This window comes from Xyrauchen texanus, chromosome 46 (assembly GCF_025860055.1).
Source record: "Xyrauchen texanus isolate HMW12.3.18 chromosome 46, RBS_HiC_50CHRs, whole genome shotgun sequence".
NCBI lineage: Eukaryota > Metazoa > Chordata > Actinopteri > Cypriniformes > Catostomidae > Xyrauchen > Xyrauchen texanus.
This window is the reverse complement of record NC_068321.1, coordinates 9165072-9180300: the sequence shown is the minus strand read 5'-3', so window position 1 is coordinate 9180300 and position 15229 is coordinate 9165072. Positions and strand designations below refer to the sequence as shown.

The window sequence follows — 15229 nt, the reverse complement described above, 5'->3', positions numbered from 1 at the left end:
AATCATCAAGATGGTTCAATACAGTTGACGTCTGATGGCATGTTAATTCAAGCAGTAAAAACAATTTTCACTTTAAAAATTAATTTATTAATACAGTTGTATATTTAGAAATGTGCTGCAAAGAAAAATTAAGTCGCCACACAAAAAGAAAATAAACAAACTGGGTTGAAGCTGTGTTATATCAAAACAAAGTAGTACTGATGTGCCTTAATAAACTGTCTATTGGTAAAAAAATACATTTCAGGGCACACAATACAGCATCCAGTATCACAAATAAAGTCAAGGTCCACCCACCAAAGCGGACCCTTCTTAAGTACAGTCATAACATTTTTTAAACCGAGCACTTTTCTAGTTCGTAAATAAGATTAAAAATGTTTTCGTAATTGTTAAAAATGCCATTACGTAGTGTTTGTATATAGGTTTATATAAAAGATAACCTTTTTTCCTTTTGTGACTTTTTTTATTATTCGTTTAAATTTCTTTCGTACTGATAAGTTAAATTCCAAGGCTCAGAAGTGTAACAGAATACAAACATAACCAATGTTATAGTTTTCCTTTTTTTTTTTTTTTAGAAAATAACAAAGATGTACAAAAGGTCATTTACAGCAAACCAAGGCCATATGCTAGCACAATATTTACAGCTGTAATTGAAACATATCCTAGTGTTCTTGTTTATTCTTTGACTTAGTATGCATAGCAGTGAAATAAAGCAGACCTGTTGATCAGACTTATTTATATGTGTGTTAAATATCCCAGTTAACCGACTTATGGTGCGGAAATTTCAAATCCGACACGTAACTGCTGTAACAGAAATTCGATGTTTGCTAATCTTTCGGGTCAAAATCAAAAAATCAAAATCAAAAATGCAGATAAGGCATCACTGCTTGCAGTGTATGATGGGTAGGTTTGAGTACTCAACTTAGTAGCAGGCGTTTGGACCTGAGTCATAGCACATGCATAGAGATCTCTAGACAGCAGGAGTTTTGGGAAAACCAGTCAGTTATGGGATCTACAGTAAAACATCACTAGAAAAGATCGCTTCAAAACGTGTAGAGAGAGAGAGCCCATTTTTTGTTTTCGCCAGAAAGGGAAGTCCTGCAGCAAGTGAGTGCAACAGTCATATTTCTTCAAGAAGCAGTTCTTCACATCACAACGTTGCAATTGTTCTTCATTTCCCAGACCTAACTTGTGTATTTTTCTAGATCTGCAAAAGATCCGTAACAGCATTCCATGAAAACCAAATGACCGTGGACTTCATAAACAAAAGTTCTACATACATCCACTTTCCTGTTTGTGAGCACAAGAGTAGGATTCACTTCAAATACGTAGAAACTAATTGCTCAATTTTTTGTTTCTTTTTTCCAGTTCTGCTCAAGACTTCTCTAATAATTTGGAGAAAAAGAGGCTACAAATGTAACAAATGGATTGATTGTGGCACAGGTCATGCATTCTGTTAACAGTTCGATTTCTTCAGTAATTCATTTATTCAGAAAGTCTTCAAGCACCAAAAGGTAAAGAAAAAGGAAAAAACAAATGGAAAATAAAAGGAAAATCTCCACAGCACTGTGCTATCAGCGCTATCCTTGTCCTCCAAGGTATATTCGGCGCTTCACCCCGTCAAAGGGGAAATAATTAATACTTCATAAAGTGGTGCAAATCCCTCCTCCTGAGTAGTAGTACTGGGAGAAGGGGGGTGATGGAGGGAGGGGTCTTCCTAACATCCTCAGTCCAAACATTCACGTTCAGTAACAGACCAGCTGTTGCGCTCTTCAGAAGTGGTCGATCAGCACAGAGACACAGTTTGCACCCACCAGGTAATTGGGGTCCCCTGGTAGACACTTGTTTTGCCAGCATTTGGGGTCACCTGCGGATGATGACATTACAGGTTACATCATGAGGAATGTAATATAAATAGACACTCTGTCTGAACTTTATGGAGTTCATTTTGATCAGTTGATACAGTGAACGTAAGCAATGCGTCACTGTTCAAGTTACATTAAACGCTATTTCACAGATTAGTTATGAACGAGGGCTAAAGAACAAGTACATTTGTGTTCTGATACTGCTGATAAAATTGATAAAAAGCACAGCAAGCAGAGAGCAGGGTTCATACGGTCAAAACTGAATGAAAATCAAGTACTTTTTCCAGCACCAATTTTTCATTTTTCCATCAAGCACATAAAGGCAGCATAAAAGTAATCCATAAGACTCCAGTGGTTTAATCCATGTCTTTAGAAGTGATATGATATGTGTGAATGACAAACAGATCAATATTTAATTCCTTTTTACAATCAATTCTCCTCCTTGCCCAGTAGGTGACAATAAGCACGAATTATGCATATCACTAAAAACAAAAGAAGAATGTGAGTGGAGATTTATATTACAAATGGACTTATATATTGATATGTTTCTCACCACACTTATTATATCACTTCTGAAGACGGATTAAACCACTGGAGTCATATGCATTAATTTTATGCTGCCTTTATGTGCTTTTTGAAGCTTTAACGTTCTGGCCACCATTCACTTGCATTGTATGGACCTGCAGAGATTAAATATGGTTCTAAAAATCTTTGTGTTCAGCAGAAGAATGAATGTCATACACATCTGGGATGGCATGAGGGTGAGTAAATGAGTGAATTTTCATTTCTGATACAGTACTCTTACAGTATGCTCTATTGAATACTGCAGGGGTTTTCAAACTTTTCGATGCCCATGATGCCCAAAATTAAAGGTATAGTTCATGCTAAAATTAAAATCCAGTCATTGTTTTCTCACCTCTGTGTTGTTATAACCCTATATTACTTTTTATTTTTCTTAACATAAAAGGGAGGAATTGTGAAACATTTTATGCTCAGTGATGTCATACAATGGCAGTTTACAGTGACCACCTCTTCAAGCTTCAAAAGGACACAAAAGTATAATTCAGAAGTCTAATTATTCCACAAGGCTCAAGATTGTTATGAAAGCATACGATATGGTTTGGTGAGAAACAAAACAAATCTAATGTATTATTGAGTGAAAACGTTAACTGACCGTTGATGTCATGATAGGACACGAGAGCAAGAGATCACACAGCCCCCTCGTGACATTGGGGCATTCAAACAAAAACTTGTTTGTCTATCTAAAAATAGTTCATCCAGTGATAGTGACAACAGAACACAACACACCTGCACATAAAACAGAGAACAGAACTTACTAAACATGTCTGAAGAGTTTGTAGTCGAAGAATTTATGCATTTCTATGCTCAGCCTTATTTTTAAATTTCTTTTGTTGTTTTTGGACTGGTGTTATTTCACAATAGAATGTACCATCGCTCATCACTGCTGGTTAGGACAAATATTCTGATTTCCATAAAAATATAGCTTTTATCACATTTTGTTTGCCATCAGGTTAGGAGACGGTATGGCTGTGGCTGCTGTAGCCTCCTCTATGATTCGGTATGATTTGGGAGTACTCAGAAATCAAGGCTGGGCATAGAAATGCATAAATTATTCATCTACAAACTCTTCAGACATGTTTAGTAAGTTCTGTTCTCTGTTTGATGTACAGCTGTGTTATGTTGTGTTGTCGCTATCACTGTGGGTGATCTGTTGTTAGATAAACAAAATGAGTTTCACTTGAACGTCCCAATGTCATGAGGGGGTTGTGTGAACTGTTGCTCTCGTGCCCTATCATGAAAGCGCACAGGAGATCAATGGTCAGTGAACATTTTCACTAAAAATACATTACATTTCAGTTTGTTTCTCACCAAGTTTTATTGTACGCTTTCTTAACAATCATGAGACTCAAACAATAATATATTAGACTTCTGAATTCTACTTTTGAAGCTTGAATATTTATTATTTCACAATAAATATTATTCAAAAGCAGCTTTACTGAGACAACATTCACACTAATACAAAAACAAAGCTTTTCGAAAGCGATCTCCCAAGTGGATAAGCATTGTAGTGAAAACAGGTGAAGAAATCCGCAAAAATTATGACATAATTGCCTTCAAATGTGACAGGAAGTTTATTTTGAATTGCAGCCTGGACACACTTGTTTTTTCTGCATGTTCAAGAACAGCGTTCGTACAGATGCTTCAAAGTTAAATTCAAGGACTTTTCAAGCACATTTATATTTGTTTTCAAGGACTATGCTCGAGATGTCATTAAAACAAATTATTTATTTGTTAATTTTAATTACAAATATTTTATTCATTCAGTTAATTTAGTTTTATAAAACGGCACTTATTACAAGTACAACATATCTCAATGTGCATCTTTAACTACACATTCTCTTAGTAACAAATATTGGTTCATTCATGATGAAACTGATGTGCAATGCTGCACTTCACTTTCCAACCAAAGTGAATAACTGGGTCCGTAAACATTAGTCCATATGACTCGTGCTGCGTTCCATGTTTTCTACAGTCACACATCAGACTTATGTGAGGAACTGACTGAAATCACAAATATTTCATTCTCAAAAATTTTTTTACTTTCCAATTTACAATATATAAAATGTTTCTGGTCAGTTCAGTTTTTGGCTATAAACGCTAAGGGTAAACATTTTATAACACGTTGACGTTATTTTTATTCATAAAGGACTGTTGTTCTTTTATTTAACGAACGAAGCAAGTTAACACTAATTAGGTTTAAATGGGTTATAACACCAAATATTTGTGTGTGAAAATATTAATAGAATTAATAACTTGTTATTAAAAATCACTATATGCATATTTAAGCAGCCTCTGAACTTTGACCTTCAAAATTATTTGCCACAATGTTTTGTATTTAATAGTTTTTTTAAAACATAAAAAAAGTTTTAACATTGATAACACCAATGCCATGAAATCAAGGGACAAATATTCTTTTTAAATATTAATAATAATTTAGTTTAGCTTTTTTTGCCCACTTGTTCAGCCTTGAATTAATGCTTTAATTATAAATAATTACAAAACAGGGGCTGGGTAGCTTAGCGAGTAAAGACGCTGACTACCACCCCTGGAGTTGTGAGTTCGAATCCAGGGCGTGCTGAGAGACTCCAGCCAGGTCTCCTAAGCCGGTTGCTAGGGTGGGTAGAGTCACATGGGGCAACCTCCTCGTGGTTGCTATAATGTGGTTCTCGCTCTCAGTGGGGCGCGTGGAGAGTTGTGTGTGGATGCCGTGGAGAATAACGTGAAACCTCCACACACACTATGTCTCCGCGGTAACGTGCTCAACAAGCAACATGATAAGATGCGTGGATGGATGGCCTCAGACGCGGAGACAACTGAGATTCATTCTCCACCTCACGGATTGAAGTGAGTCACTCGCCACCACAAGGACTTAGAGCGCATTGGGAACTGGCCATTCCGAATTGGAGAGAAAAGGAGAGAAAATAAAAATACATAAATAACTTTACATGTCACAGAAGTGGTGTACCAAATGAAGATGAAAAGGATTTTTCTTTTCACAAACTGAAAAATTTCACATATATTTTCTTCAAAAAATTAGCAAAACAGATTCAAGCCATTTCATACCATTAAAGGTTAGGTTATAGAATGATACCTTTAAATTTTTTATTTTATTTATTTAAATCGCTATTTGAAAGCTTTTTCATGACTAAAAAAGTCAGGGAATATAAGAACATATTTTGATATTGACCCAAATGTTGTCAGAATTATCCTAATTTGTTTTCTTTACACAAGGGGGCGCTAGATGGCTCACAAAACTGAATCCTCCGTTGATCTGCATTCAAATCTCGTTTTACATCTCATCTTTTTCACTCTGGAGAATAATTTTTTATTAAAACTGACAGTTGAAAGGAAACTAAAACTTGTTAAATCACCACAGCACTATCTATAAAATATATATTTTTAAATCCTCCAGTAATTGATTGTGATTGGCCCATTCTAAACAGCGCTGCAAAAAGTAACAGGTGCAACGTGACAGTGTGTCTATGTGCTGCCTGCTTCAGCAGTCTATCATTAAGTTTTTCAAAAAATAAATACATTTAATTTATTAACTGATTTAAGCAACATATATAACGATTTTCAATAACTCAAGATAATTATAGATTTTAATAAGTTTTACTCTTGGTAAAAATGGTTTTCAAGGGTTTTCCAGGACTTAAATTTGAAAAAGCCAAATTCAAGTACTTCAATCACCTTGTACAAACCCTGCAAGAAATATTTTTATCATAAAGCCTAAATGCTGATTATTTTAGTCATATTTCTTACAGTTAAAAACTAGGGCTGCGGTTCACCAGACACCAGTTTGAAAACCTGTGGTATACTGGACATTTCATCAAACATAGTAGGGTTTTCTATGCAAATGTAAAATACTGTATACTATAGAAATAGCATGTGTAGGATGGTAGTATGTTATTCTGAACATAGCCAGAGACTTCACCAAAGCCTCTTAGTAAAAGCATCATGTGATCAGAATAGCTTTGAGCATGAAATGTTAATTCGGAGACACTAGAAAATGAAACTAAACCAAAAGTTGAATGAATTAACCCCTTCCAAACAGCTTCAATCATGAACCCAAAAGACCCAAAGAAAGACAGAGAAAGGACAGCGTACCCGACGAGGAGTCGGAGGATTTTAGAGCAAAAGACCAACCATCAGGGGTCATAGACGCACAGTGTGGGAGACGCAGTTCCACGGGCTTCAGGAATTTCAGACCGTGAGGGCCGCACATCACCAGGGGACTGAGCAGGGTTTCACCTGTGAGACCACACAAACACAAAATGAGCTTTAAAGACCAAAACAATTTAGTTATAGTGCAAATGCCGATGTGAAGAGGCTTCAAACAAAATGCTTTGTGAATGTATTGGTACCGGACATTATTTTTCTTTGTCGTTTTATCAAAAGTATTCAAAGTATTGTCCAAGTTAGTGTTTATCAAAGTAGGTTCTCAAAGTTAACACAAAATTCGCAATCTAGAAAAAAAAAACAAAGTAACAAACGTAAATGCAAGTCTACGCTTGTGAAAGATTCAGACCTTTCTCTTTGTCCAGAGGTGGCAGAATGCTGTTGTCCCTGCACACTTTGAAGTAGATCTCTTGCTCCACACTATCTGGGATAGCTCCTTGAGGAATGATGATGCTGACTCCGGTCTCTATGGAGCTCAACACCCCACCGTTACAATTGAAGATGCCTCGCGCTGTGGCAACCACCGTGTGACCTTCATCTTCGTCATCGTCATCCAGTGCACTAGGGCTAGAAAACAAATCACAGTGAGTCATTAATGAGAGTGTCAAGACATATCGTCTCAACTGCATGAACAAAAATAGTGTTCTGACCTCACGGTTAAACATGCTGTGAATGAGATTCATCAATCAGAATAATGTGAATTACAAGGAAACTCAAAAGTCAAGCATCTGGACACTTAAATGGGAATTTGAAAATGTGTCATGAAATTTTCATTCAAATGTCATCACAATTAAAAAATACTTAATGGCCTTTAAACTAAGCTTCATTTTCTATATGCAATATATATATATATATATATATACACACACACACACACACACAGTGGCAAGAAAAAGTATGTGAACCCTTTGGAATGATCTACATTTATGTCTGCATTTGTCTTAAAATCTGGTTTGATCATCTAACTTACAATAATGAACAAACACAATCTGATTTAACTAATAACACACAAACCATTGTTCTTGTACGGTTTGAATACATTATTCAAACATTCACAGTGTAGGTTGGGAAAAGTATGTGAACTCCTAGGCTAATGACGTCAACAAAAGCTAATTTAGAGGCAGGAGTTGGAAAGCCTGGCATCCAATTAATGAAACAAGACTGCAGGTGTGGGTTAAAGCTACTTTGACTTATAAAAGGCACTCAAACATTTAGAATTTGCAATTCACAAGAAGCATCTGCTGATGTGGACCATGCCTTGCAAAAAAGAGATATCAGAAGACCTACGATCAAGAAATGTTGCTTTGCATAAAGTTGGAAATGGTTACAAAGTTATCTAGAAGAGATATTACATATTCATCTGTCCACAGTTTTAAAAACTGTCTCAAACCCTACTTGACCCTCCACAGCACTACTGGGAAAATGTTTTGTGGACTGATGAAAGGAAGGTTGAATTGTTTGGGACAACAGCACCACATATTGCATAAAAAGAGCACCGCAAACACACATGAAAACATCCTCCCAGCGGTTAAGTACGGTGGAGGGAGCATCATTATTTGGGGCTGCTTTGGGGCTGGACCGCTTGCCATCATCAAGGGGAAAATGAATTCCCAAGTTTATCAAGATATCCTACAGCAGTAGTTCCCAACCCTGTTCTTGGCGGCCCCACAACACTGCACATTTTGTAAATCTCCTTTCCTGCCTCTGTACTTATTCATTTTGATTTTGGGCTAACATATGACCCTTTTTCATGAGATTTACCCATATATATATATTATATATAAAACATTTCTCATGAGCATGTTTATGTTTATGACTTTTTAGGCAAAGATACGATTCAATGCACTCGAAATGAAAAACACGATTAGAAAAGAGAGAGGTTTGTACAGTGAAAAGCCAGTGCTGGCTGAAATAGTTGCCCAACCCAATCGGCTGACCTATTTCCTTATCTTACCTGACGGGTATGGTGTTGGGAATGGCTTTAATGTTGTTGTGCTGATATTTGGGCCTGTTGTCCATGGTGCGTGTGAAAGTGTCCACTCCACTGTCAGTGTCCAGGGATTGTGGCGAGATCTGAGGTTTCAGGTTGTTGTTCACACTGGGCTTGGACTGCGTGTCATTGGGAAGCAGGTTGTGGTTGAATTTGGGGCTCTCGAACTTGCGCTCGAAGGGTCGGGCGGTGCTGGTGTAAGGCTTGGGGACGTAGCGGTTGTAGCTGGTAGGGACGGCAAGTGTTTTGGGAGGAACGTCAGTGCCGTTGACAGAAGACTTCGGGGGCAGGTAGCTGGTCTGGATGGGGTCATCCCGAGCGGGAGCTCTGAGAGCGGACAGGTCCGGTTTGGCTTTGGGAGAACTGTGAGGATCTGGCACTGAATTCACTGGATAGAACAGAGAGGGATGATACAAATAAACACAACATTAATATGCAATATGATGATGATTATTTTTTTCACTGAATAAATAGTGAAACATGTTTGAAACCATTTTGAAACCACAATGACAAAATCTGAGTGGCACCAATATCACCATTCTATGTAGCTGTTGTACTTCTAAAACATTTTAGTACTGGTCTTACCATCTAAATTGGTGAGTTTGGGCAGGGATGTGGGTGGAGCAGCAGGGGTGGCCTGGCTATATGGAGCAGGCGACGGGTTGACGGGTGGCAAAGGCTCGTATCTCTTGTCCACAGGGCTCACCTTCTCTGCAGACTCCGTCCTGATGCAAAAGATATGTGAAGAATCAGAATCTAGACTGAAATCTTTATTGCCACACGAGAGCGGCTTGTGGAATTAGTTTCCATGACTTGCCGGTCATTCAGACCACATTTCAATATCAACAGCTCACCAGAGTTTAGCAAGTTGACAGGCTCATTTCATATCATAACAGACATCATTAACATACAAAAGTAATAAAAGGTAAAGTAGCAAAAACAGCCTGTTTATTTCTAAAGGCCAGTGGAAAGGTGAAAATGGTAGTAAAAACTGAATGCTAACTGTTATTGGTGAAAGAAACCTTGAGTAAGATGTACCTGGAGAACGGGTATGCTATCTGGGGCTGTGCTGGTTTGGGGGGCTCAATGAAGCGGTTGATTACAGGGTTGGGTTGATTAATGGCCTTGTTGTCAAAACTGCGACGGTCAAAGTAAGACAGCTGTTTCCTGTAGTATTCCTCATCTTCCTCAGGATCATGGTGGTTGGGGCGGATCACTTCATCCCCTACACGTATCTGAGGTTTCTGGGGCTCCGGGGCTCTAGGAGCAGAATAATGACTAGTAATGGAAAGTGCATAATAATTATACTAGAAAAATCACAAGTTCATGTTATGTACTATTTAATGATACTTTTCAGTATGAATCATCTACCAGCAGAGGGCACTCAATGATAGCTTTTGTTTTAAGAGTATTAAACCATTTCCCACTAAAGAACAAATGCATGTTTGGAGATTTCCTAAATATATTGATGGGTGACTTCTGCGGATTGTTTTTATTTCACTAAAAGACTCAGAAAACGTTTCTGAGAGAGAGAGAGAGAGAGAGAGAGAAATGTGTACTACACATTTTCTAAATAATTTGTACTACACACTTTCCAAATGTATCTTTAAGGTGGCTAAACTTCAACATTGATTTCTGGAATTGCAACAATAAAAGGGAGAAATCAACATCTTTAGTACCATGCACCATTACTGAATCTATAGCATCATGGCAAAGAGTTGACTTTGCAGTCTGAGAAACATGTCATCCACTTGCGTTGTATTTGGTGGCAGCAAGCAAAATCAAACAAACAGCAGACTCGAATGAGCAAGTTCATTTAAAGACAGGTCAAAAATACTCACAATCATCTGAATTATCAGTTTATTTGAACGAATCTAACGAATTACTCAGTGAATCTGCCAGAGCGGTACTGTTTGTTTATATGACAATGTGTAGTGTGGTAAACATTGTGTAGGAAACACTGTAATTCTTAATAAAATTAGCTGTTGAGTAAAGTAATTGCATTTGGTGCTTGACTAGTATTGATTATGGATGATGTTTGTATCTATGTGTGTTATACCTGTAAGAGGGTTTCTCCTGCTCCAGGTTGCTGAGAGAGTTGGCTTTGAACACAGGGCCAGGAGTGCTCACAGGTTTGGGAAGATCCGTGGGCTGAAGAGAAAGGTACATGCATTCAATCAACACTTTATATTCAAATTACATAACATCTACTGCAGGTTGAGGCACAACTGAATCAGTACTCTTGTTAACACTATGGATGCACCAATATCTTCGGCCAAATGTCATTTTTGTTTTTTGGCTGAATGACAAAGAAGGCTGAAAATCTTGGCCGAGACCATTATTTTAAAATCCAATAACAGAAAAATTGACATGAGGAAAAAGTGTTCATGTGTAATGATCCAGGTTTAATTAAATTTTTTGTACAAGCCAGCTGATGATGGATTATCTATTGATGCAGCATTCATAGTTTTGCACATACTTGCAAAGACACGATTTTCATCTGAAACTAGATCTGTCTCAGAGAAACCCAGTTCATTTTCCATGACGTGAAGCAAAACCTGTCAGAGCATCTAAAAAGGAAATACCCCTGCATTATATCTTTAATGCATCCTTTATTAAAGTCCAAATAATAAGGAAGTGGTTTGTATAAATAAGCACAAACTCCGAAACTGGCATTCCTCAATGCAGTAGGTAAAGGTGGACACACCAAATATTGATTTCACTTTTTTATGTTTATTGGACTTTGTATGATGTTAATTGATCAATGAAAACTATTTATGGCATTATTTTTTGAAGACATCGTCACTATGCAACATTTTTCACAAGTGCGTAAAATGTTTGACAGTACTTTATATTTTGTCTTTACTGCACTGGCAGAAGTATAAACAAGTGAAAAAATACACTTATATACAAAATACACTTATATACAAAATACACTTATATACAAAATACACTTATAAGCCTATTCAAGATACAATCTCTGAAAGTCAAAATATCTTCTATGTTGCTTCTCAAGTAAATGTATCTTGTTTTAAGGATTTTTATATACTTTTAAATCGAGTATTTTTCCCTTTAATTCAATGAATGTCATTCAGAGATATTTTTAAAAGATGATTTTGTCCTGTTTATTGTTATTAAGCCTATTTATTACAACTGTTTAAGTCAAGGCACAAGCAGAATAATCAGTTACGGGCTAATGATTACTCTTTGTAATAATCACCCGAATAATCCTTTTAATAATTGTTAGATTGGTCAATTATCAAAATAACCATCAGATGCAGCCCTAGTGAGGGGCATGTGCATCAGTGTAATGACTCAGGGCAGACACATTCCAAAGGTTCCACCCTTCACAACAGTGTTTATGTTGTATAAACAGTAAAGCAGTATTTGCGATTAAGAAAAAATAACGCGTTAAACAGTTTCAATTAATCGCATGCATTAACGCGTTAATTCTGACAGCATTACTTTTTTGGGTGTTAAAATACTTTTTCCCATCACAGCCTAATATGCAGAGACAACTATAAATAAGCCATCCGCTGGTTAATATTCTCGAAAACTGTAACAAATAAACTACTCAATAAGAAAGTATGGGTTCAATGTCATCATATACTTAAGAAAATGGACATACCCTGACACCCGTTATGTCTCCAGTGTCCTTGGCTCGGTCTACAGACACGGAGCGCTTGTTCTCAAACATCTTGACCCTGTTTAGCACAGACTGGTGCTTCATTGCGGGGTCATCTTTATCATCTCTGGGGGGAGGTAGCAAAGGTTTGGGTGCTGCTGGGTGAGATGGTTCCCCTAGAGACATGACCGCTTCTGGTTTGGGTGGCGGAACGGGAGGTTCTGAGTTCACTATGGGTTCGTGCTGGGCTGGTTTGAATGGCTGGTTCAGGGGTCCATGGTTGTACGAGGGTCTCATTGCAGCGTCACTGTAATACTGCTTTGGTGGATCTGGCAAGCGATGCGCATTGCCTGGGAAACCATGCATCTCGGGTTCAAAAGGTGAGCGAGCATCATAGGAGGTTGCGGGAGGGGGCGGAGTTGACGGCTCGTCGTAGCGGACCGGTGCGGGTTTAGGGTGCCGTGGCCGGTTGTCGTAGCCCATATGGGGCGCCCCATCGTGGTGAGAATGAAGGGGACTGAAATCCCTGGTGGGGCCATCCTCATACGGAGAGCGGGGTTCGTACCCCAGATGGGGAGGAGGCTGGGGGCCCTGATGGTAGCCGGAAACAGTCTGCTGCTGGTCGAAAGGGGGCCACTGCTCATTGTAGTGAGGCCCACGGTTGTCGTAGTGCAGGTGTGGGTCGTAGTTGTTAGGCTTTGGTTCAGAGTAGCCACCACCATCGTAGCCGTAAGGTGGGTGGTTGTACTGGCGGTATGGCTGTTGGTCCTGGTAGACAGGCTGGTGGCTGTATGATAGAGAGGTGGGGGGGCCTAAAGGCTGCTGCTGCAGGGGAGGGGTGGGCTTCACGCCGTGGTTCACTCTGACTTGCTCATCCATGCTGTACAGATCCTTTTTATACATCTGTGAGGGACAAAGCATCAACTATTAGAGCCAGTGAGCCACAAAAGTGGAGAGTGCTCACAATGAATGTGCAGTTTTAACAAAAAGAAACTTAATTGTTAGAGGTAAGGAATTTGAAAAACAAACACATCTGAGAGAAAGAATAATAATATTTTAAAGGGTAATAAAACAATCCTAAGGTTTTAAATCAACTGCAATAATATCTGCATTTCCTGAAGGAAATACTAGTGCTTGCAAGGCAGCAAAACAATAGTGTTAAAGTTTCAGGTAAGTTTAGGTTTGAGGATTTGGTTCAGCTTAAATGAAATGCCACATCAGAGCTGCTTTGGCATAGTGATTGCACAAGAGAATCAACATAATGTGATACCATCTTTGCACTGTAAAGATGGCTACAGATGATCAAATAGATGCAATAAAGAAAAGACACTATGCTCTATTATTATTAGAAACAAGTAACAAGACCAAATCACAATTAATACGAAAATATTCCTCATTTTTGGTTAGATTTTGAATGGTGAACATTCAAACAATGAAAGTCAATGGGACATTTGCAAAGGCCCCATTAAACGTCTTGAGCAGTTCATTGTGTTGACATACTTTCTATGGAAATAAAAAGCTTAGGTTGATTATTTTTTTAAATAGCCAAATGGGATTTAGTTTACAACATAGCTATGAACCATTATTGCTATTCGTTGCCAGGTGATATGAGAAGGGGCATTTTCATTCTATTGACTGTTTTATTTAACTAAAATTGATCAGTCACCCATGTTTTTGAGAAAAACATTTTTCAAAGTGATTATCTGCTAAAAGTACATTTTGTCAATGTTAGGAGTACACTAGCATTTAAATGGTCTCAAAGCTAACAGACGTAGACCAAAGCAATAAAAGTAAACATTTTCTTTCAACGGGCTTTAATTTAAAATGTCACTTTTGTTTTTTAAAGTATAAGGATCTCTCTCTCTCTCTCATATATATATATATATATATAAATATTATCAAACACACTGATCAGCCACAACATTAAAACCACCTGCCTAAAATTGTGTAGGTCCCCCTCGTTCGAACTAGTCTGGCAATTCTCTGTTGACCTCTCTCATCAACGAGAACGTCCGTCCAGAGAACTGCCACTCACTGAATCTATTTGTTTTTTGCACCATTCTGAGTAAATTCTAGAGTGTTGTGAAAATTCCAGTAGATCAACAGTTACAGAAATACTCAAACCAGCCCGTCTGACACCAACAATCATGCCACGCTCCAAATCACTAAGATACAATTTTTTCTCCATTCTGATGGTTGATATGAACATGAACTGACGCTCCTGACTCATATCTGATTGATTTTATGCACTGCACTGCTGCCACACGATTAGCTGATTAGATAATCGCATGGATGATTGTTGGTGCCAGACGAGTTGGTTTCAGTATTCTGTAACTGTTGATCTCCTGGGAATTTCACACACAACAGTCTCCAGAATTTACTCAGAATGGTGCAAAAAACTAAAAATATTCAGTGAGCGGCAGTTCTGCAGATGGAAATGCCATGTTGATGAGAGAGGTCAACAGAGAATGGCCAGACTGGTTTGAACAGACAAAGTCTACTGTAACTCAGATAACCGCTCTGTACAATTGTGGTGAGAAGAATATCATTTCAGAATGCTGTTCTGAGATGCGGGTTGGCACGGTTTTGCCGGCACGAGGGGGGCCTACACAATATTAGGCAAGTGGTTTTAATGTTGTGGTTGATCGGTGTATACTGTATATACCAACGACTGGACATTATCTACAAAATGAATTGCAGAAACTTGAGAAATGTTTTGTGGAATATCAAGTTCTGCCTTGCAAGCACCATAATAAAAATGACTCCTGACTGAATATGAAAATATGAATAATGGATTAATTATGCAATAAAACAAGCATCTTATCAGTTTACTACACAGCTCTACAATTTGATAAGAAGCCCTTCAACATTGACATGTATAATTCCTCCACTTGGTTACGCATCTTGTGTGATATCTAATAAATACATAGTAAGATCAAGTGGAGCTTTGAAAACATCTGTCCTTGAAAGGCTCCTTCTCAAACTTCAAAG

General features: G+C 38.0%; 1 protein-coding gene across 7 annotated transcripts in view; it reads right to left on the bottom strand.

Moving 5' to 3' along the window:
- Window positions 1–64: 64 nt before the first annotated feature.
- The window catches only part of LOC127637945 (tight junction protein ZO-1-like), a 192262-nt gene continuing 177097 nt past the window's right edge, over window positions 65–15229 (bottom strand). For 6 of the 7 annotated variants that reach the window (XM_052119212.1, XM_052119213.1, XM_052119214.1 and 3 more), the window contains 8 exons: window positions 12242–13141; window positions 10673–10764; window positions 9652–9873; window positions 9199–9338; window positions 8578–9001; window positions 6973–7190; window positions 6552–6695; window positions 65–1864 (listed from right to left, as the gene is read on the bottom strand). In XM_052119212.1, coding sequence (XP_051975172.1) covers window positions 1770–1864; window positions 6552–6695; window positions 6973–7190; window positions 8578–9001; window positions 9199–9338; window positions 9652–9873; window positions 10673–10764; window positions 12242–13141 — 2235 coding nt within the window. In that variant the 3' untranslated portion in view covers window positions 65–1769. The remainder of the gene's footprint in view (window positions 1865–6551; window positions 6696–6972; window positions 7191–8577; window positions 9002–9198; window positions 9339–9651; window positions 9874–10672; window positions 10765–12241; window positions 13142–15229) is intronic. The other variant, XM_052119218.1, reaches the window with a different exon arrangement.